Genomic DNA, 24,160 nt, shown 5'->3' with positions numbered 1-24,160 from the left:
CCCGACTGGGAATCTCTCTCAGTATCCAGTAATACTTCAGTGTCACTTCAACAAGAAAGAATACCAACAATGACAGGATGGAGGGGAAAATCTGCCAATCCCTTCCAGCCCTGCCAGTCTGCCAAGGAAGCAGCAGATGACTCAGAAAAAAAGAAATATAAACACAGGATATTAACAAACCACAACCATTCGGCTGGAGGATGGATTGCTTGACTACTTTATGTCAATCGGTATTCAGCATTCTTGAGGGTCATGATATACTATATACTATATTCCTCTCATCTCCTTCATGGGGTACTAGTGGGACAAATATCTAACCTGCAATCCGAGTCCAACATTTTGGACCCGAGATTTACCTGCATGCATAAAATTAATTTAAAAAAGCCCCTATTAGCAGCTGTGGTTGAAAAGAAAACACCCTGGCGGTGGGTATCACCGTGTGTGCAGCCTGTTTATGAGCTCCTGACAGCTTAACGGCTGCTTCTCATCGGCCAATGGAAAGCCTCCTACCAGCCAAGATTCACCACACTTAATAATTAATGTCCTCAGAGTCATCTCGCTCTGGAGACAAACACAAGGGGTGGATGTTAGATCTCGCGGGTGCTTTGGGCTTTTCACCGAAGAGTGTGAGAAATCTTCCATGCAATGATTGGAAGCAAAAGTATCAGGCTTCAAGGCCTCCTACAGTCCTCCTTTCAACTAAGAAGACGCCGTGTCGACACTAAGGCAGCTGAATCAGAAAATGGAATCTTTTCCCTGATATTTGGCCTGTAAAGAAATCAGTATCTCTAATGATTGAAAGAAATCCTATGCTGAAGTATAAATTCATCTAAATGAACTAAAACGGTACTGTCTGGAAGACATAGAGCATCTTGATCCACTTAATAGTGTTTCTAAGTGAAACCTCTCAACAGCCGATGATATGCGTTTGTGGCTGCTTCAGAGTAAGAAAAGATCTGCTTCCATTTCCTGACCACAGTTGACCTGCTAAACTAAAATAAGCCAAGGAGACAAAATGTCTGCTTTTAGAGTGTTTGCTGATAAAAGAAATCTGTCAGTGTACTAAAACAGCCACAAAGGTTGATGCAATGTAGTACGAATACCATCAAATTAGAAGTATGACTGAAGTAAATCAAGTATCAAGTGACAGCAATTCTTGAGATTCACTAGTTTTCACTCAGTTTTTCCCCAGGATATTTTCCAAATGTTTTTGAGATACCATTCATTTTTTAATTTATACTTTGGGAATATTTCTGCAATATTTTTGAAGAATATTTTACAATTATTTCACATATTTTACTATTTTTCACAGAGATCACAAAAATGCTAACGTTTACTTTGATGTGGCAAATGTTAAAAGCAAAATATGGATAATTTGTAAAAATAGTAGAACAACAAATGGGAGGCTGAGGATTTAATATGACACAAAATGAAGAAAATGTAGCAGAAACCACCCTTAACAAGCTCTTTAAAATCTGTTTAAACCTTCAACAATAAAATGGACACTTCACTATCAGATCCAGGCACTAAAGCTTCAAAAGGTTAAACTACTTATATTGATTTGCCGCGGCCAAAACAAAGTCACAAGTGTGCAGTAAATACCAGAGGAGGTGATATTTTGACCTGGCCCTGATTAGTCTTTTAACTGAGGTTTGGTTAGTGTTAATAATTTATCAAATAGATTTAAAAGAAGTTAAGGAGGTGTGAGTCATTCGCACAACTACATTTACTTTTGGCAAAACACACAAACAAAGAATCTATTAGCACTTGACCCTAAGATGGAATATGCAATAATTATATGTCATATTTTATATACTATCACTAATTAACAAACATCTCAATGTAAGATTAATCTAAAAAGCCTTAAATCAATATTACACCACTATGCGTTATATATAATGTCTTTACAGTCATGCTGACAATACTTTGGTAATTTATTGTTCATGAATTTATAGTTACCTGATTGTGTGACATGTAAATACATGTGGTGTGTTCATATCCTCAGTGACAGAATTATCTATCTCTGTCATGAAGTCAGCTGCATGTTGCTTTGGTAAAATGTTGATAACATTATCATGCTGTACTGGAAACTCCCACGCAGTACTTGATGACAAAAAAACTACTCCCGGAGCATGGAATTTGTGGTTTGTGGTGTTAAAAGCACAGTTATTTGTCGATAATACACATGCAACTGTTTCTCAGCCGGGATTTAGCATCTTAGCACAAGCTTGAACAGACCAACACTACATTTAGGCATCGTAGACATGGCCCTGATGACAAAAGATGATAGATGACCAAGGAGCCTGACGGCCAGGACCAAGGGCCCAAAATGAAAAATCAAAGGACCCCACAACAAGTGAGGTACTACTTCCAGTATCTGGATTAACAGTTATTCTCGCACAGATATTATCCAACTGATTTGACCCATATTTATGGGAATCATATTGGCATCACTCTCATAAAAGTATGTATATTTATAGTGCTGTTTTAGAAAACAGTCCATTGTTTTGTGTGTTTATCACAGAACTAACCGATTGCAATAGCACATTTATGAACTCCAATTACAATTTTTCTTTTTTCCAGATGTTCTCCCTCTATGGTGCCTTTTGTTTCATCATCACATATCAACAAGCTCAAGGCAATCAAGTATTTTTAAGCGCATGCCGCCAAGTTTGCTTTGCACAGCAGAGTCAATATTAATAGAGTGCTATTTAAACCCAGGTTTACACACAGGGCAGCCAGAGGGTTAATGATTGACTAGGCTTTGGTGGGTGTCAATATGAGAAAAAACAAAACTATGTCAAGATCTGTGGTCTTGCAATTGTTAACCGAGCTCGATAGAACTTACGGGAAGGCCATAACATTCTTCACCTTTGATGTGAAACCGGTGGGAAGACATTTTATGACGTCCCTTAAGCCACGGTCCTTTACCGACCACAAAAGATATGACTAGCATTCCCAATCTGAGTGCCATTGTTACAGCTTTTCCTTGGTATTCCCTGAACTATTAACATGCTAAAAATATGTACTCCTCATTGTGTTTTAGCAGTCCGATGTAGATTTCTAACAGAAAGGCCTTACTGACAAAACAACCCAATACATTTCTACAAAAAGTATGACCTGTCAATACTGAGCATTTGTTTAATTAAATGAATGAATGAGATTCTTCTTTTTTAACCAAAAGCATATAACAGCGGGGAGAGTTGGCCGTGTCGGCAAGATGCAAAGCTAACTTTACTTCTCACAAACAACCGAGTCGACTGTGCTGACACAAATACACAATAGTGTGATTAGTAAGCAAACAAGGTAGGTAGGCTAAAGAACAAGTTGCTATTGGTCTAGATCTCAAAGGAATTTCAGCTGACTTGTGCGTTGCACAAGACATGATTAAAATACAACAGGCATTCTGCTGAGTGACAAGAAAAACTGAACACATCAATACATAATACTGTGAGTTAGGCTAAATAATCTAATCTTAAACAGCTTTATTTTTGGCCAACATATCTCAGTGCCTCCAAATGACATTGTAGGATTGGAGCTTACTACTTTTTAATTGTCTTATTCATTGAGTGAACATTTTAATAATTGTTTGGGGTAAGAATTAGAAGATGTTGAGTGAACAGACGATCTGAGAACTTAACTCTTAAATTATCGGAGTCCTTAGAGGCAATTAAGTAATTCAGTAGTTCTTAAGGCCAACCCAAAGAGCAACTCACTTATCCACTTATAAATGAGAGAATTAATTAACAATTTCGTCTCTGTACTACCAGAGATCAGCATGACAACCATCCAGCTTAGCTTAGCACGGATAAACTGCTACTGGATGTGTAGAATGAAAACAGAAAAAAAAACAGACACCAGAGGCTATGTTTTTGTCAACACAGTGTGTTTGATCATTCTGTGTTGCAATGTGGCACCGGAGCTATTTCCTAGATCACAAAACAGCTGGGTGCGTTACACAATACACCTCAGAAGTACTGACCTCATGGTAAAGATGAACAGTAACTTGGCATTGACGTTAGCTTATTGCAGACATTGGTGTGGGCACATATATCAAGCAATGAATAACAAGATAATCCAGGAGGTAAATTGCCAAAGATATCTTTGCAGTAATGTAGAAAACTGTGTAGTAAACCCTGCTCAATATGTCACAAATCTTTAGTAAGAATATTAAAATGGTATTCTATGCAGAATTTCCCTAAAAATGATTAGACTCATACAAAAGTAATCCCTCTTGACCATCACTTATGACACACTAGAGTGTGTTGTGTCTGGTTCTGCAGAAAACCTGCCTTCTGCCTTACTTTTTGTTCATATTTGTTGTGTTCAGGACATTTCTGGGCGTCAGCTTTTGGCCAGTGTGTGAAGCGCCTATGCATTCGAATGCAGGCATCCAAGAGGAAGCTACACAAACACATAGCCCTGAGAAAAACCCAGCATACTGTATATAGTGAGTCAAACCACCAAGCAAACAAAGCTTGTGCCAAAACCAGAGTGAATTTGGGGTTGGCTTTCACTTTCGCGTGTGATGCTGCAGGTCCGGCAACCACAGTCAGGGGATGTGCACTTCAGATGTTGTTTACAGTTACAGTTATAAAACAGTTTTTATTCAATAAAAATTAAACCAATACACCCAAACAATGAGATTGTTGATAAATCATCATTGATAATGTGGATATAATTACTAAGTGGGTAAAGGCAAATACATAAATAGAAGCTAGAACCGTCGGGTAAGTTCAGAAAAATCACAAACAATAAATCCCAGTATTAATATGATATTGATATATTGCACAGCCCTAGTTGCTAGTTTTGCACACATATCTGCATCTTGACTAAAACAGACTTTTTTCCCCAACTAGTCACACTGCTGGCATGATTTCAAACAAGCATATTTCCACAATATTATTCAGGTGATATACTCTCTTTTCTGTGAATAAGCATGCTCCAGGCTGGTGATGCTATCAGCCACTAGGGGCAGTGTAGAGCACGTGTGGTGCCCTGAGGGGGCGGGGCGGGGAGAAGGGGGGGGGGGGGGGGGGGTTGCTGGTGGCCTCTTCCAACTACCCGGAGAAAATACACAGCAGTGCTTTTCAGCTGGCAGGGGAAAGTAAACTGGTCGGACCGGTGTGCATGCAGCTGCCGAGGGCTTCAGTTTGAGGGAAAGAAAGAAAGAACACAGAACTTCACCTTGCCCCAAGAAACCCGTCCAAGAGTAAACACATAGAGAATGCCGCGGGCATCTTTGTACTCTAAACGTCACTGTATTACCAGCGGACATGTGGCTCGTAGATAAACTGTACCGACACAGAGTTAGGTGGGTCACACACACATTCACCAAAACCACAGCAGACACCAAGCAAGCGCTAACAGGAGAGCATAACCAGAGCCGCTGTTACCTTTGGAGTACAAGGATCTGGGAGAATTCAGGTCGAGGTCCCCGCTGAAAAGGGAGATAAAGTCAGAGGGCATCGCAATCCCTCCGGGTGAGGAAACCGGACACCGTCGAGTCAAGATACCGTCACTGTGCGACTTTCTCTCCGACAAACTTCGGTCTTGTGTTGGGGGGACAACCGCGGTGACGACGTTGACTCTGTGGCTGAAGCTAGATACCCGTCTCCGCTGTCACTTGGCTCGTGACTCCCCCCTCAGTCCGCCTACAGCGCGTGTTATTATCAGCGGACGAGCCGAGCCGCTGCTCACACCGGGAGCCACGCCCACACGGATGACGCAATACGTAGGACGTTTGAATCGACGCAACTTTGTCCAGCACCGTATACAGTACACATAATATTACTAATATTGTATTGGCATTTGGCACAGCAGACATTTTGAAATTAAACACACGTGTTTGATATTGATAAGTTGACATATATAAGTACACAGACCCTTGATTAAACTTAGACAGCCATGCATCCACTCTATTCAATTACATTGCACATCGCTATCAATCGCTATAACTAACGTTTTTTGAAATATGCTTTAACTGTCAGTGTCACTCAATTGCATGTCTGCAAAAGGCAGTAACTCACCCGAAGCATTTCATTCATGCTTCAAAACCTATTTATTAAAGTGAATTGGCCAAAAACACATGTTTTGTCATCATAAGAGCCGTACTGATCAAGATGTTTCAATGTTTTGTTCACCATGGAAATGTTTCTTATATACAAATCTCTGTTTTGTTGACACTGACTGCTGACTGTACTAAACAAGAGTGTAAGTTTTGTCTAGCTGAATGCTGTATCATCGCTTTTCAGATCTGGATTTCAACAGTAGGTAAACGTTTACACTATACAATACTGTTGTGCACATTTGTATGTATACAGTAAATGTATTTGTGTGGCAATATGTTGCGTGTATTGTAAACAGAAATTCACCTTTGACCTTACACGTAAAGTCATATAGTGAAAAGAACACTTAAAATAAAATCCATGCCAAGAACCTCCATAACAAAAAAACTCTGCAATGATGAAAAATGATGGTAGTTCAGTACAAAGAAAATAGTTCTGTGTGTCCGACAGATTTTAATAATTGAATGTATCAATTTGCATGTGACGGCTCAATTGATGAAAGACTCTTTTGATCAGTGAACCATGTGAAAGTGGTTATTGTGCAAATTGTAGACAACTCTGCACTCGTTTGCACACGAGCTGAAACACGTGCAACACTTGGGAGCTGCTCAAAGAAGACTTTAATTTATTGTCTTGAAAAACACAATTCTCATTTAAGAATTGAGCCAAAGTGAATGAGGAAAAACGGTCACAGGTGAATTGCAGGAGCACTGAAATGGTAAAAAGGCATCAACAGGACCTGGTAATAGCTATCGTGTGCATACTAATGTTTATAGTTCACAGATCTCCAGCTCGTATTACACCTCATCTATTTTGACAATAACGTACCGTAAAATGATATCTTGTTGAATCTGATAACATCCAGAGGTAGGAGCATCATGTGCCTTAACTGTAGGTTTTTCTTGTCACTTCCATTTAATGCAGCAACAAAAGCTTGGTCTTATTTCATAATAAGTAACTGATAGATTAGTCAGACAATCTTTAGGTTCCATGAATACTTATTTTATGGAATAAACGCATATTGTACAAGAACAGTCACAGAAACACATTTATTTGCTTGACAAAATATATACTGCAGTCTAAATACAGTGTCTTAGATCATCCTCAGACCCTCCTTTCCTCAGGGTTTCAGCCCACAAGTGTGACATTTGCAAAGAGAATGCTAATAATTTAATAATTTAGGAATAATATTCAGCCAGAAAGCAGCAAAAGCAAAAGCTGAAGCAAAGCATTCTGATGGAACGTGTCAACCCTCACAAACACTCCCAGAAGAAACTGTTGAAAGTCCATTATTTGAAGATGAAGAAGAAACAACTGGCTTCTCAGTTAAACATTCACCATCTTGTTTCTTCCATTTGAGTCCAAACAAGCTGAAGAGTTTCATCAGCATCAGGTCCACAATCTCATCCTCTTCTGACGGCTGTAAGGACAGTGAGTGATGTGCATTTCTCAATGAGTATCACGTCGTATGTTATAGTAAGATATCTTGTGTACATGTGTCAGACTCAGCATGGGTGAGTTACCTTGTGGTGGATCTGCTCATGACTGAATGCCACCAGAATAACAGAGATGAAGAGGTTCAGCACCACAAAGGTCATGAACACAATGCAGGAGCCAATGAGGAAAGCGCCAAGCACCGGGTTGTAATTCAGAACCTGAGGGATCAGGAGGAAGATAAACACTGAAGAAAGGTCAGCTGTCAAAATCTGCTGTGCTACACTTATACCAGCCTCATACTAACCTCTTCATAGTTAAAAATGCCGAGCTGCAGGCTGACCATGGTCTGTGCAGCGTCCAGCAGCGTGCGATACGAGTATAGCTTCCACCCATACATCAAGTTAGACTGAAACATAGAACGTTGTGTTAATAACCACCTCTTGAATGAAATACAATATAGATACATTCTGAAGAAATGCTGTGATCGCAGCAGCATATTGACGTTGGGAGTGTGGGAAACTGCTCACAGCGATGGAGTAGGCCAGGAACATGATGGTCATGACCACCAGGAAGCCTGAGATATCGGTCCAGGCTCGCTGCAGCGTGGCTGTGATCATGTGCAGCTTTGGGTTCAGTCTCAGCAGGTGCCACAGTTTGACTGTAGCCAACAGCACCAGGAAGGCAATCAGATACCCCAGCACCGCATCGGCCTTGGCTGTCTCATGGAAACTGGCGTATCTGGAAACAGAGATGAGACTTGTTTTGACAACCTATTGAAATGGTTTTAAATTGACTAAGGAAATAAAAGTTGTCAGTGTCATACTTTCCTATTGGAGTTATTTTGGAGTTATCAAATATTCATTCATTTCCAAAAGGTCAGATAACGCTAATTATTAAGTGTAAACAACTTCTAATATGTCTAATTTGGTCCGAGCAAAACATCAGCTTTCACTAGCTACCACTCAAACAGTATATACTGTAAACGCCGTTTGCAATTAAGTCAAATATGTAAATGTTCTGTTTTGTGTTTGCTGGTGAAACTGTGAAAGAAAGCATCTGCTTTACAAAGTATGTGCTGGGAAATAAATACGCAAAACACACACAGTTCATACCAATGTTAAGATAAAACCCTTGAGTATGTACTTGTGTTATTCCTCTTGCTTACTGGTCTTTCTTGTTCTGGTAGTACTCCATGTCCCGTTTTCCCAGTAAAGTCCTCTTGATGAAAACAGACAGCGCACTCCAGCTGAGGATGATAATCGCCAGCTCGAGCAGGTTCCACTTGCTCTTGAAATAAGCCCATCTCTGCTGCTTCATCAGCTTTCCCTGTCAGGAGAAGAGCAACTCATGTGAGGAGTCATTATTACGACTAGTGACGGTAGAAAATTCCAGGTAGAATGCATTTATACCTGTACAAACATGTAGTAGGTGATAAAAAGGAAGTAAATGGCTTCAGAGGCCATGACAAAGATGTGAAGTCCGCCAGTCAACTGGTAAAGACGCACACTCTGAAGCTCGCTGCGGAACTGGAAAGCTCCTGGAGGAAACGCAAAGCCACAGATCTCATAATAGTTGCATTTTCTGTCCCACTCTCACACAGTAGCTGGACATAGACTTCTTACCAATGGCTGTGGTCTCCAGCATGAGTGTGACAATACAGAAGAGGTTGACGTTGGCATTGTACACAGTGAACTCAACAAAGACTGCTTGCGTGTACACATCCAACCAGGTGTTGTCATAGAGGTACTGAAGGGATCTATAAAGAGAACAACATGGTACAGTTAGTATAAATGTTATACCGTTAAACTCCCTAAAACTGTCACGAAAACAGCAAATTCTGATGCAGAGGACACAATCTTTTAGTGTGTCATTACGACAGTAATTTAAGGCTGATTGAGCGTTAAAAGCAATTAAAACAAGTGCAAAGATGTAGTCTTAATTTAGTATACAAATGGGAATTTAGTTTTAGGATAAATGCATTTTTGTTAGTCAATTACTGTTTTGTGGAAAATCCCCCATACTTAAGGAGCTGGAACATACAAAAGTTTGACATTCATTTTCTGTCAAATAACTTATCGTTTCACTATTGAGGTCGATCTCACCGGGCTCATTGTATATTACAATACCAACCTGCTGGAATTTTGTAAATCTGGCCCCAAATCCTCCACAAATCCTCCTCCTCTGTAGAGCATTACGCTGCCCCAGATGGGGAAGGCCCTAAGTTTACCCTGGGACTGATACGTCCACGGGCCGGGAGGGTTCAGCGAGGTGTTATCACTCGCAGAGTGGCTCCAGCCTGGACCGTAGGAGCCCATGTCCTCCAGCTCCCACGAGTACGGAGCGTGACAGTCCCGCTCAGACTGCTGCATAGAGGGAGCCACGTGGCAGGAGTTTTGATGCACCCTCACCTGGCGAAGGCGAGCATTACCCACCAGCTTGGAATTTCCATCTGTTATGAATCCTGTGACAGATTATCAGGGAGGAAGAATAAACAAGAAGGGGAAGAGCTGTCATAACTTTATGCAAATAAAAAAAATCAGTAAAGGTTTAGTCCAACTAACTGCATATTATGAACCAAATAAGGCCTTATTACACTGTTTCAGGTTCATGACAGGAAATAGTTGAACACCTTTTATAATTTACTACAAAAGTAATCTATTAATATCATGTAATATGTAGTATAGGCACTACCACTTGGTATAATATTTAAAAACACTATTATAATTCATGCAAAGCAGTCGCGTGCAACAGTTACTCACATCACAACATACTGACCTGGGTGTTCTCCAAACAGGTTGCTCAGGAGAGTTGTGTTTGCCCAGTTGAACACGTCCTGAATACTCATACTGTCTGAGATCCCTTTGCTGAAGCTCTGGCGAATGTGTTGGGTCAGAAAGTAAGCGTTGGGGTCCCTCTGACCGTACGCCACCAGGAGCAACATCCACATGAATCCCATGTAGGCTGCATCACAAACAAACATCCAATATCAGCATCTAAAAGTGTATCTTTTACGCGTCCCATGTTGTATCAAAGTGGTCCTCCTACCAAGAATCTCCCTTATTAGGGCGAAGACCTTCTGTTCTTTAACCATGTTGTTCCTTATCCTGTTGATGTCAGTGGGAAGTGGTGGCTGATAGAAACTGCAGGTGCTGTCTCTTCTCGCTGCACGCACTGCATCAGGATCATCTTATACAGGGATATTGTACCGATTTGTGTTTTGTTGTTTTCACACAAAACATTTTTCAACATTGAACAATCGTACCTGTGTTTCTCAGACTCTCGTCTATTTGAGGCTCTCCATACTCCTCCTGGTCAATTTTCTTCAGAACAAGAGCGAAGAAAGCAGCAAAACCAAGAACCTGTGATGAAACATGTTCAGGCTTCATACCAGAGGATCATATGATCAATGTAAGTATGTTCTGACCATGAGCTGTAATGTGGCTCACCTTCAGAGGTTGAGTAATAAAGAGACTCTCAAAGAAGGAGACCACCATGGAGATGAGCCAGCTTATAGAGCGGTCCTTCCCGTACGTCAGCCCATACATCATGGTGAAGTATCCTGACACACCGCTGGTTGAGATCACCAGTATCCAACCAACAAACACAAACCACCACGGCAGCCCTCCTTGACAGCACTTCTTGGTGGAGTCGCCGTCGACGCTCTCTTCTGGACTGGGGCTGCGGTCCGGCTGGTCTCCTTCTAGGCTGGACGAGGGGAGGTGGTACACCAGGAGACCCTTCATTCCCTGAACTTGCTGCATGGCTCGGTTGTAGCTGTCTGGGTTTGGAAAAGGAGAAGGTCCCAACAAACCCAGCTCCTTCTCAACATGACGCAGCTGCTTGTACAGGAACCGGCTGTTGTTGCTCTTCTTCTGAACTTCATCTGAAGTCTTCTCAGGGCTCCCACTGTTTTCTGTCCATGCAAAAATCACTATTAGTTTGTCACAATGTCAAATACACTATGCCAATAATTGACACTGAGGGTAATTTCTAGAAAATAAATACCCTACATTAAAGATTCAGAGCAATAATTTCCCACTTAACATAATATTCATGTCTAAAATCTAAAAAAGGTCTAGACTTGTCACCAATCACATCGCCATCATCAGTCTGGAACGATCAGGGGAGTGTGCTTGTCAAATGAATGATTAGTATGGAAGAAAGAATATACACCATTTCTCCTAAACATTTAATCAAATCGTTCAATGGCTAATGATGAAAATTAATCCACTTTATAATTTTTATAGCTGCATATATGCACAAAGCCTGTCTGATGAGGTAAATACTGCTGAAGAAAAATGAATCCTGAAGAAAAAGTCTGGTACATTACCTTAGATATTCATGTATGTTAACAGATACAAAATGTATATTAATGTAAATACATGTCCTAAATTACCATTGTATTAATTCATTGTTGCCTTGTTATAGGTTTGGTCTTAAAATTAGCCAATACAAATGGAATCAGAGCATTGTTTTTTTACCTTGTAGATCGACTCCATGTAAACTGAGAATCATAGAGCGATCCCTCTTGGAGGCATCAGTGTAGAAGTCTCCGGCTGCACGGTTCTGATGTCTGATGATGTCCTCCACCAGAGACAGCAGAGTGTTAATGTCTGCCTGCTGTCCAGGCCGGAGCTCCAGGTGGGGCGCCGGACTCTTCATGGCCTTTGAGAGTGACTGAGCAATTCTCTTTATGTCCTAATGGAGAAACCACAATAAGAGCAATAATTACCTCCAAATCACGGTTATGGATATGGTTACCTCACCTTAATCACAGTATCTGGTGTGATGTCCTTCAGCTCTTTCTGAGGGGAAGACGTCTGTGAGGGAGAGACTCGACCAGTCTTTCCTTGTTTGGCTACGTCCTTTTTGGGGCCCTTCTCTCGAGGGCGAGTGTTTCTGAAGATGCTCACGATAAGGAGATTGATGGGGAACATGATGATTGAACTTTGAACTCCAATCATAACTTGTTGCCAGGTGAACTCGATGTGACCTGCAAAAGTGTAACTTTATATCAATTCAATTAAATGGGCGTGAATAAAATAACATGTGTGTTTAGTTACTTTTCAGTGAGACTTTGGATTTTAATTATTTTGGATACTCATCTAACAGCTGGGATTGGCTCCAGCCCCCCCGCGACCCTGAATACAGGATAAGCGGTAGACAATGGATGGATGGATGGATACTCATCTATCCATTCAACCCTCAGCATGACTGTCCCAGTTGAACTTTCCTTGCCCCAGACCAGGTCATTGGCATACAAAACTTTAATGTAAAACCCTCTAGAAATAGTTTTTTTGTTTGCATGATGATTCAGGAAGCAGGTTATTACGAGAAACTAGCAGTAATCACATCATTTCGTGCATGTATGGGGTTAATTAAAGTCAGATTTGAACAACTCATTTCAAGTATATTGTTGTATGTAAAACATAATCTGAATTTTACATCTTAATGCCTTAGCCATTTAGTATATATATATTTCATTGCCTACCCAGGTCCATGGTCTGCTCAGAGGGGTCAGTGGGGATGCCCCAAAACATGATGCTGGTCAGCATGGTGCACTGAAGCAGGGAAAAACAGCAGGACACTCGCTGGACACGTGTGAAAGTGCTGCAGGGAGGCCGGTTAATGACAGAGAACCAGATGTGGCCGTCCTGGAAATCCTTGGCTGTCTTCATGAAGAACAGGTTACTGGAAAGGGAAGGAAATTTGGATCCATGAGAAATCATAAATCCCCTTGGTAATGTGTTTTTCCCAGAGCCATGGCTAGTCTCACCTAAATCTCTTCAAGTCCATCTCTGTGGCTACTGGGAAGACCTTGTCAAGAGCGCACTCTCCCACGTCCACAGCCAGCCAGGAGTTACACAGGAAGTGCCACTTCTGACCACTCTCCAGATCCTGCACCATCACTTTGTTGACGTACCTGCATGAAACATCGATAGCTATCTTGTGTGCTTATAGTGACAGCACAAACTCAATCATGATCTCGTAATGTTGGAGTTACATCACCACATCTTGCCCTCTGCCCCATACCATGCAGGATGAGCTCCCGAGTTGTCATGCCACAGCCTGATGCTCTGCAGATCTCCAAGGGAAAAGTGTGTGGTCAGCAGGAACATGTCCACCCCGCCTCTCTCAAACACTGGCTTCTCGGGATCTGTCAGGTGGTGAGGCTCACTTTCTCCCTCTGTGCCCAGCAGGGTTATTGTCACCTAAAAAAAGGTCAATCAAGATGCCCAACATTGTTAACATCGTACATGTCCAACAAAGCAGTAGACAGGTTTAATTTCTGTGAGTCGCCTCTAAGCTTCGCTAGGTGCTACTGACCTGAGAGGAGGTGGATGCCCCATGCCGATGCCCTGTGCTGATATTCAGCATATAATGATACTCAGCCAATGGGTCATTATCCTCGAGGACTGTTATCTTGACCTAGAAGCAAATGCAAATACAATTCAAAGTAAACCTTATATAATTAAGTATAAAATATAAGATAAATGAATAAGTAAAGGCATTTAAATCATAGACTGCTTGTATATTCTAGTATTTTAATTTGATTGCATTTGGTTATAGGTCAGAGTGGGTATTTCATACAAGTTCTTGTAGTACTTTGCATTAGTAATTACTCAGTATTTGCTGAGAAATGTTTTCCCTTTAAATTTAACTGGTTCCACTTGTTCCTTTGTTGAAAAAGGTGTAATGCACAAAACATGAACTCACAGAATTTGATCCATTTTTTAAGCATACAAATGTCAACTAAAGACATGCAGAGAGAGGCTGCAGTTTCAGTGAAGTATCCAATCGAGAGTTTATAATTCTGCCATGGTACTGATACTTTGAGGCTTTCATATAATATGTGTCAGCAAAACAAGTCTAAATTAGACTTCCGAATTGGGTTGGCGTTTCAAATCACCAATATAAAGCGGAGAAAATGGTGCCTGAGAATTACCTTGGCTGAGTCCTGGATATCTTTTCTGCATGCCCATACAATCAACAGGAGATACGCAGCAAAGATGGCCCCCACAAAACAGACCACCACGGGATTATTTGTGAACGTAGCAAAAAGTTCAGCAGTGCGTGACACATCCACCAAGTTCGGCATGACAAAGAAAGAGCTGCCAAAGAAAGTTAAGTGGTTACAGAGGCACTGGGTGACCAGAGACGTAGTGAGCGGACCGACCTGCAGAAAAAAGAAACCCAGCTGGTCAAACTTCACAGCTCACTTTTTCAAGGGTGTATTGATGCAACCGTGGTGGGTGTGTGGTGTTTCTTTTACTCGCCCTGCAGCCATCTTCACTCCAGGAAGACTCCGTTTCATTCCAGTATTTGCATTGGGCAGCAATGGTAATTACCCTAACAGTGGCATTCATGGATTTGACACCTGGCTCAACAATGGGCTTTATGACAAGGTAATGCTCTCCAGTTTCTCCTGTTCTGTCTTTTGGACTCAACACCCAGGTATATTTCTCCTCTGTATTAAAATAACAGATATATCCATAGACAAAAACACACAAATGGAGGATTACACACGTGTATCTATCATCATATCAATGAATATAGTTTAAATGTGACTGGCTCCCTTCCTGTACCTGTAAGTAAATGTAGTCGTTTTAATGTTACCTGTTTTGGCATTCTCTAAAGGGATCTGAATCCTAGCGACATAATTCTCCTCATTTGGATAATCTTTACATCCTAGGAATAGCATGAAAGGTGTGTGTTCAGAAGGCTCCATTTTCAGCACCAGTGTTACATCCGGCGATGGAACGTCAATTATTAATGTGCTGAAATTGGCCAGGTCCAGGACTGTGCTGTTCTCCGGCCCAACGTCAAGCCTTGGTAGTAAAATCTGAAAAACCCAGAAAACACATTAGCAATACACTGATGTTATCCAAACAACAGAATCTCAAACTATCTCTAAAACAAATATTACCTCTATCTCGTCGGGTAAGTTGTTTACAGAAATGAGAGTGCCGTTCACTCGGGTGAGAGAGACGGATCCCACAGTTCCTGTGATGTTATCATCCTTCCAAGAATACGGGTTCTTCTCAAAACTCATCATCTAGAAGGAGGTAGACATACGCTGATATATATAAAAAACAAATTGTGCAAAACTGTGACGCAATGTATTGACCCAAGAGTATGCAAACATTAAAGGGAAGGAGGCAGATTTGTAACTGGACCAAAATCATTATTTATGAGGAACTCTTTTGTCCAGGTTTTATGGATGGTCACACACACGACAAACAACAAACATCCGGCTGTATCAGCATCTTCCCTGCAAACACCACACACTCACTCTGACATCCACTGGCTCCTCTGGAGAGATGATACGAGCAGGCAGTGTGGGGAAGGAAAATCTGGAGGAGCTGTTCTTCTGGACATTTATAGTCTGCATTTGCATCTTTTCTGGAGAGAATCTACAGGATGTAGAATCAGATTTATTTGATGAATTTCAGCAAACCCTAGTTTCAAGTACTTGCTCCAGCCAGTATAAGTCATCTCTTACCTGTTGACATACACACTGATCTGACCAGAATCAATGATGGCAGGGTCTCCATCCGGCCTTTTATTATTCAGCAAAGCACTTTGAACATTGCTAATCCCAGTAAGAAGAAAATCTGAGACTTTTTTCTGAGGAAAACATATTATATGTTGGTTAGCGTCTGGAAAAACAGATATTTACCAATACCAGTGACAGTTTTGTTCTTACATTTGATGAAACGTTCAAAATGTTACTGGCTGCTTCGACTAGTGGTGTAGCTGCTCGCACGACTTCTCCGTCATCTCCATCTTCCTGATTAACACTGATAGTGTTGAGGGAGAAGCTGAGGTCAGCCAACAATGAACCCGCTTCTTCCTGGAGCAGATATAATACAGCAACAGAAAAGATTACAGTTGATCTGTGTCTACCTTTCAGAAGAGCCGATGAACATGTATCATACTAAGAATTAGACATTTTATTATTGATCTGATTGCCTGATGACATAAGCTGTCCATACTCAAAAAGTCGAGGTGCACAGCAACCTTTTCTTTCCTTCTGCATTTGTTGTTTTGTGACATTGATTCAGACTGAAGACTCCTCTTACAATGGCTTAAGGGCTGTGCTGAATTTTCCTAAAAATACTGCTCTACTGAACCGTACCTGAGCTGTGGGACTGAGCTCTTCTGGCCGCCGAGTGAGTCCGGCCACAGCTCTGGCCGTCGCTTGCACTTCCTGAGTTGTGTTGCTGGGTGAGTCCAACAGAACTGCACTCATTTGGGTCAGCATTTGCTTTCTGAGCTAAAAGAGGAAGAAGAGCCGAGTAACGCCGCAGTGCACTCGATCACAATACAACTAGTACTAGTACTAAAACTAGACGTTCAACATTCTGTTACCTTCATCCTTGCTTCCTTCTGAGCTTGGCTGTCCTCTGTATTCAGCATATCAGAAACTGAAGTAAATATTTGTCCGAGTGCCTCACCAGAGAGAAGACCCTGCTGCTCTAACTGACTCACAGTGCCCTCCACTGCAGATTGGAGATCCTCCACAGACGTACTGGAGCCGCCTTTTCGTACCTTGAGGAACATAAATAGTCATTTTGAATCCTTGGATGTTGTGAGCTGGGATGAAGGAACGCATACATGAAGAATGTGCGTGCACTGCAGTGTATATCTTTATAATTCTGTTTACTGGCTGTGATAACAAATAATCTAAATCTTTTTTTTAAAGATAGATCCATGATAACTGGTAGATGGCAAACCTGAGTGGAGACAGTAGTGCTGGCTTTCTCATGGTCATTTTTCACAGTCACCACCACAGACAAACTGTAGTTGTTGTTCTTATCTCCGAGAGGCAGGAAGACAGATTTCACCTCATTTGCATTACTGCAGCGCAGATGTTTTCCTTAAAAACAAAAGTGACAATTAAGTAAAACTGTTGTAATGAATCCGAATTATTAATATTCAAACAAGGTACTAAAGAGCCAAAGCATTGACATTAATCACAAGCACTATTTTTTTTAGAGGAAAGAGCATTTTTCAAAGGTCACTGTCAACAAATGAATTATTATTTGTTTCTTATGTGCAACAACTTTAAACTAGCTCAAAAAACTTATTTTATATGGTTTGACGACAAAATAGCTCTAGTTTTTTTTGTTTTTAAATAATTGCATCTCCTTATCCCTCATTCAAAGATCCAGAATCTATGAATATGCTAATCTCGTTCACGTCAAAGGATTGAAGTTGTGCTTTCTCAGTGCTGGAGGTTTCAAGTTTCAACATCACACTTCATATTATCACAATTTTCATACTGGGCCGATTGCTTTCTAACGCAATTGTGATAACACAAAATCATGGTGGTCTTATACTGAGATTCAAGGTAAGTGAAATATAATACATAAAACAGATTCATACTCTGTCTGATACTTTCTCTTTCTCTGTTAAAGTTCTGCCTTGTGGCGGTACTTTAAATCAAGAGTTAATATACATTCTCACCTGTGTCAGTTGTGAAGCAATACACACATCCTGTCGAGCAGAAAGAACTGGCTTCACAGGTGATGTCAAAAGCATGGAGAACTGTTCCTGAAGGTGGAGAGATGCTACATGAGGCGGCTGGCTGGTCTGCAGGAGCATCAGTTGCAGCTGGTCCCGTTGGCTCAGGACCGGGTATTGGAAAGGTGTACTTGGCAAAACCTGACTCATTCTTGCCTGTAAAAGAAAGAAAAACATGCCTTTTGTAAATCAATTGATTGTGTTTTTCAAAACCAGAAGTTCAAAATCTTATTTCAAAAGGGCCCAAATCTCTATTTGACCTCTTTTGATACTCGCCATTAAAGGGGAACTACAGCTATTTGCAAAAATAATACATGTTATTCAAGACAGTCCAAAGATATAAGTAAACAAGTAACCCTAGCTCCCAAATGTAAAAACTAGAGTGCTAAAACTCCCAATTTGTGATGTCATCAGATATGATGTCTGGCCCTTCATAGCCCACAATTTCTGGACACAATATATGGGCAACATTTCTATAGAATAAAGCTCATTTGGTATAAAAAAGAAAACAAACATTATGTGGGTCATTATGTTGAAGCAGCTCCAGACTTAATATTTGATGACAACAGATACTGACTGCACGTTTCTCGGCCATGGAAATAACTTAAATTAGGTAGTGTTAACCTTAAATATATATCTTAAAAATCTGCATTGCTGAAAAGACATGATGACTGACTATGGGATGAAAACGCACCATAAGCAATCACGCTGATGTTGTGCAATGTGTCCCTTGAAACTCTCAGATGTCGGCTATGTACCACGTATTCAGTGTTGCCATCCTGCCTCTCAATAAGTGGCCTCCTTCCTGCTCTGGAGTAACATTTTCGGAGGTCATCCTGGGACAAGATAACCAGTTAATAATTGACACATTAATCTGTTACGCCATCATTTAAAACCAATTTAAGTTGCTGTTCTAGACTTACTGTCAAAGGTTTGGGGTCCTCAATATACCAAACTACATCTGGGCAAGTGGTCACACAGGTCAGTCGGAGTTTTACATGGTCAGTGATATTCATCGAAGAGCAATCATCACAACTGCAGGAATACAAGTAAATATATAACTGTAATTTATAAAACCTGCCAACAACCTGCAGAATAAAATAATAAAATGTTTTACCTGATGGTGACATCTGTGAATTCTGTTGGTACAACAGTGATGCACTTTGAAGCTGAAGCCAAGTCCACCCATTTCATAAACCAGGATGTTCTCCTGACAGTTAAAGTGTATTTGAAAATATCAAAGGGATTTGGAAGGCAATATTTTTCAATAATATGAGTTTCATCCTTTGTTTTATTACTGCATTTGCAGTTTCCTTCTGTATGGAAAGAAGCAAACATAGCTTTAAAATAGCATTCCAACAATGAAAAACTGGAATCATGTTAATTATGATTTTTAAGTATTGAACAGTGGTCAATTCATTGTTGTACTTACTACACTCCCATTCAAATGTGAGTCCTTTGCCGGGCAATGATTCGGCTCCAGTGACACTCAGCGTGACACTCTGTGTGTAGTCAACCAAAGTGTCCGGAGTAGCAGTTATTTTCAAGCGCTCTGTAGTGACACTACCTGTCTGTAGATGAAAACAAAGTAATTGAGCAACAAGCAAACACCTGAATATATGCAGTAATCCTCATTTCTGATACTAATCTTCCACATACTGTGTTTCCATCTGTGTCTGGTGAAAAGCCAGAGTGATTCTGGCATGCCGAAAATATGTTCTCTAAGTCCACATCAACATCTGAGGCAGAGATGGCATTTGTGGCTTGCAGCTTCACCTTCAACGGTCCTTTACCAAAACAGTTTGGATAAGATTATTGAGCACATTTATGGATGATTGTTTTAATTTATTTAGGGTTAGCATAGCTTAAGCTGCAATTACCTTCAAGTGGGCTGGAGAACGTATAAGCTTGGAGGCTGCCATTGAGCATGTCTCTGGTCTCGGAGAGTTCATCCCTGGCTCCAGTCAGATTGAAGAGCAGCTCCACAGGGGCCCCTCGCTCCAACGAAACACCGATGATGAGATCAGTAGCGTTTGAACATGCGTCTTCCTCTGCCAGCACTTTGGCCTGCAGGCCTTCAATGGGCTCCAGCAGACACAGCTCCAGATCAGTGGACACTGTGTGGGCCGTGACCCTGTTAGATGCACCTAGAGTCAGGTTGTGGCAGCCATGACCAAGCTTCTCCACCACACTTGCACTCAGCGTAATATTGTGGGGAGTGATCCCTCTGTCCACAGACAAGTTTGCAACCAAGTCACTTTCATGTTGAATTGTGTAGGAAATATTTGTACCTATTTACAGAAAAAAAAGAGAATACATTATTCTATATTTTTGCAATTTGTTGGAAGCATTTGTCCCCTACAGTGTTAGACGGACTCACCTGCCTCGACCATAACCTGTATCTGCACAGGCCTACCATGGAGCACGTTGCATCTAGTGCCACCTGTCGACATATTCCTGCTATAGCACTTAATGACACCAAACTCTCCAACAGGCTCCTGAATGGTTATGGCTTTCTGAGCTGTAACATGCCAGTCACTGGTAGTACACTCCACTCTAACCATGAAAACGCCGGGATGTTTGAATTTGTGCATCATAGTGCTCTCCATCCTGTGAGACAGGCAAAGTGAAAGCATGTTAATTGCAGTGACATAAATAGTTTAGTAAGAACCTTTCTATCTACCTTTCTGGTGAATAAAAAGTCTTACTCACTCTTTTGGGCTGTATGGATCAATAATGTGGCCATCTCCAGCATTCAGAGTGCATGTGAGGTTCCCCTGAAAGGGATGAAGGAGCCACTTCACAGTGATGGTGACATTATCAAAGACGGATGCCAGCTTGCTGATCAACAAGTTGAGTCCTGAGAGGAAATCACAGTTAATTCCCATCATGAAAATGCTGCTTTAGAGAGGTTTGTCCACACGTAATGAGCTGGAACTTTTGATCATTAGCGTAATGCATCCTAGTGTTTAAAATATATAACAGTGCAGTCCATCTAGGTTCATAGCTCTGAGGGTAAAGTAAAGGTCAAGGATAAGAAAGGTTACTCAGTTATGAAAAAGGGAACACAAATAATACAGTATATAGTTTGTGTGACACATTTTTGCTAAACCAAAACAATTTTAGAGGGATGAAGACTATGCATGATGGAAGTAAAATCTGACCATTTTTGCAGCTGTACTCTACAGACAGGTAACTTCCCAGCGCAGGACATGGTTCCCCAAAAGAGCTCAGATCCACTGGAGCCTGACAAGACTGCAGACCGTGGCATTGGGCTGGAATGGCACATGAATCAGGTAAATAATAATGTTTTACAGATTATTACACTTTTCATCCAATTGAATTTAAAAATCGGTCTGGTGTTTGTTTACCTTCTAATGAGTGGGTCTAATAGCTCTTTAAAGAGGTGAGGAGGAAAAAAACTATTTGCTTAGTAATTGCATGAACTGCTCCACTATAACTAATCCCACACAGAATGTGAATGTGTATTTACACTAAAGCTTATCCATTCAGGAGGGGATTTGCCTAATGTCTTTTCTGGATGTGCAATACTTTTTGCCTGCACTCACATGACGGTGAAGTAATGTAAATATTTTGTCATGTAAATAAGGAGTAACCTGATCTATTATACATCCATCCATTATCTACAACCGCTTATCCTATTCAGGGTCTGGGGCTGTAACCGATCCCAGCTGACATTGGGCGAAGGCAGGGTAAATACTCGACAGGTCGGCAGTCTGTCACGGGGATGACGCATCGAGAAAAACATCCATTCACACTCACATTCACACCTACGGGCTATTTAGAGTCATCAATTAATGCATATCTTTGGACTATGGGAGGAAGCCAGAGAACCCAGAGAAAATCCACACTGACACTGGGATAACATGCAAACTCCACGCAGAAGGCTGCTATTGCTGTTACACATCAGCGCTAACCACTACACCTCCATGATGCCCCTCTATTACACATGTCTAATACCTGTTACAGAATCCATCACATCTATCCAGGTGCACTCCTCCTGGGAGGATGTGGATGAGGCTGTAAGTTTGGATCGGCAGTAGTGAATTGTTTTTCGACCATAGAAGCTGTCATCTATCTCTATAACTTGACCAGAACCACATTGTAATGTTGCATTTTGGCCATCGCATGCGATAGATCTCCCAGAATCTGTAAAAAAAAAAAAAAAAAAAAATCAAGAATTAAAAGCAAAGACAATATAAATGTAATGCCATTTGGTGATTTATGTAGGAGTGCATACCAAACTGGCAAATGAAGTTGAGTTCCTGGCTGCAGTTCTCTGCCGTTTCCCATTGGAAGCCTGATTCTCTCAGGATACGTCCACAGGCTGCTTGTGCATCTGGCACGTTCACCCAGTTGCTATAGCTAACATCTGAGCCATCCAGCCATGCAAGAGAACCTGGTAAAAGGAAAAACACAAATACACCATTTCATTGGATCAGACTTGTTAAGACAAGGTTGTCTTCCTTATCTTTTCTTTCGGTTAAGATGCAATTTAGGGATCATAAAAAAAGCAATAAATTGTGATGGCAACTAAAGACTCATTTGTAAATCAGACCACTTGACAGCAAGCCTATTGGAGAGTTCGAATGAATGAGAAATATCTCTCCGTGCACCTGCTGCCTGAAGGGGCTATGCACAATGGACATGCAAGCTGCTCAAAAAAGATAGCAGCTGAGGTGATAAATCTTAACTTCTTAATTAATTACATTAATTGATATAATCATCAATCACAGATATATCAAATTTGCTTCATATATGCAGCAAAACGTACTAAAATGTAGGTTTCAGAGAATTGTACAAGCTTTTATTAAAAAGTATTTAGCACTTGTGACCCAAATACATCTCACTAAAAATCTATAAAGCCTTTAGAAGTCGGTTTCTACTCTTCCCCTCGCCCACATGTCCTCTCACCGTCAGTGGCAGCAGAGTCGAGCGTGAGGTTTGGAGCTGCAGGTGCCAGCCCGAGCCACCAGTCTTGCTCCGGGTCTAGGTGCTTCTGGAGGAACTGCTGGGTTTCATCATTCAGGATGAAGGCTAAGTGTCCGCCGCCTCGCTCACACCAGCCCTGGGCACTGAGGAAGGATCGCTGTAGACCAACAAACTCGTAGCAGGAGCCATCAAATCCTTCGTGGTCTTCTGGGCAAGATAGATCTTCTGTATCCTCCTGAGCAGAAGAAATGAGAAAGAGCACCATTAAAGTCAGTGATGGGAACATGGTGCTTTCCATCTCTGTAACTGCACACTGTTCAGAATCTCTGGTAACGTTGTGACTTTAAAGGGTACTGACGTCAGCGATTGTGACACTAGGCAGCACTTTAGGATGATTTCTGACTTAAGGATTGCTTCCTTGATGGCTGTCCACCTTTGTGTTGCACCCATAATTCGTGTGTACAAACAAAGTTCAGGCCTGTAGTGAAAAGAGACAAAAGCCCACTGTCAACAGTCGCTGATTACTCCTCTGCTTCCATTAATGCAGGGTGCCACAACCTGCAGAGTGAGATAAGCTTCTCATTCAGACCTGTTCCAATTATAAAAATGTCAGTCTGAACTTTAAAGGAGCCGGAGGCTTCAATTGTCTCTGTTGTTGTTGTTCCGATATGTAAAATAAAATGTGCAGCCATTACTTTTTACATGAACTCCTTAACATATAGCATGTTAAAATGTTATTACTATGATAACTTTCCCTGTTTTGAAAGATCAATACACATTTTACATGAGCTAGATAATTGCAGGAAATGCACGTGTTAATAATAGAAATGATTACTGCTGAAATCAATTATTTTATATATATATATATATATATATAATTCAGAGTAACAGACTCGACCTTTGTCTAGCATGTTTATGTCACAGGTTAAGTAAAGAAATCTGATTCCTTGTTATTTTATTTGCATTATTGATAGGTAAGTTCCCTTCATGTAATATATATCAAGTCAAATAATTCACTTTTTAAGCATACACTTTTTTATGGGTTAAAAATATATAATGTATATGAAACATGATAAAACACACATCATTCTGTGATTAGGAAAAAATGCAAGTAACATCTACCTCACTAAAATAATACGTAATACATGCGTGTAGCATTTGTTATGACGAGAAAA

General features: G+C 41.0%; 2 protein-coding genes across 4 annotated transcripts in view; both read right to left on the bottom strand.

Annotated features, from left to right (window-relative positions):
* The window catches only part of nfat5b (nuclear factor of activated T cells 5b), a 30,694-nt gene extending 25,039 nt beyond the window's left edge, over window positions 1-5,655 (bottom strand). For 2 of the 3 annotated variants that reach the window (XR_014597523.1, XM_084014528.1), the window contains exon 1: window positions 5,397-5,655. Coding sequence is in view for 1 of the 3 variants with exons in the window: in XM_084014528.1 (XP_083870654.1) it covers window positions 5,397-5,469 (73 nt within the window). In the remaining 2 variants the exon portion in view is untranslated. The remainder of the gene's footprint in view (window positions 1-5,396) is intronic. The other variant, XR_014597524.1, reaches the window with a different exon arrangement.
* A 1,501-nt stretch (window positions 5,656-7,156) lies between these two features.
* Window positions 7,157-23,283, bottom strand: LOC311010781 (polycystin-1-like protein 2; the record flags this gene model as incomplete). The annotated part of the gene is made up of 41 exons (XM_084005419.1): window positions 7,157-7,488; window positions 7,592-7,723; window positions 7,810-7,911; window positions 8,033-8,243; window positions 8,671-8,831; window positions 8,915-9,042; window positions 9,128-9,261; window positions 9,636-9,966; window positions 10,281-10,466; window positions 10,551-10,691; window positions 10,768-10,864; window positions 10,952-11,418; window positions 11,987-12,203; window positions 12,272-12,498; window positions 12,997-13,196; window positions 13,282-13,428; window positions 13,539-13,717; window positions 13,833-13,934; window positions 14,452-14,682; window positions 14,783-14,973; window positions 15,123-15,348; window positions 15,433-15,561; window positions 15,799-15,919; window positions 16,009-16,133; window positions 16,213-16,359; window positions 16,645-16,782; window positions 16,878-17,057; window positions 17,243-17,385; window positions 17,976-18,188; window positions 18,727-18,868; window positions 18,956-19,067; window positions 19,150-19,348; window positions 19,465-19,603; window positions 19,692-19,819; window positions 19,913-20,323; window positions 20,413-20,642; window positions 20,745-20,892; window positions 21,197-21,307; window positions 22,014-22,202; window positions 22,294-22,452; window positions 22,968-23,283. The coding sequence occupies 41 exons, from the start codon at window positions 23,281-23,283 to the stop codon at window positions 7,315-7,317; spliced, it is 7,464 nt and encodes a 2,487-aa protein (XP_083861545.1). The 3' UTR covers window positions 7,157-7,314.
* Window positions 23,284-24,160: the final 877 nt, after the last annotated feature.

This window comes from Eutrigla gurnardus, assembly GCF_963514095.1.
Source record: "Eutrigla gurnardus genome assembly, chromosome: 1".
NCBI lineage: Eukaryota > Metazoa > Chordata > Actinopteri > Perciformes > Triglidae > Eutrigla > Eutrigla gurnardus.
The sequence above is the reverse complement of the archived record's forward strand: the minus strand, read 5'-3'. Positions and strand labels throughout refer to the sequence as shown.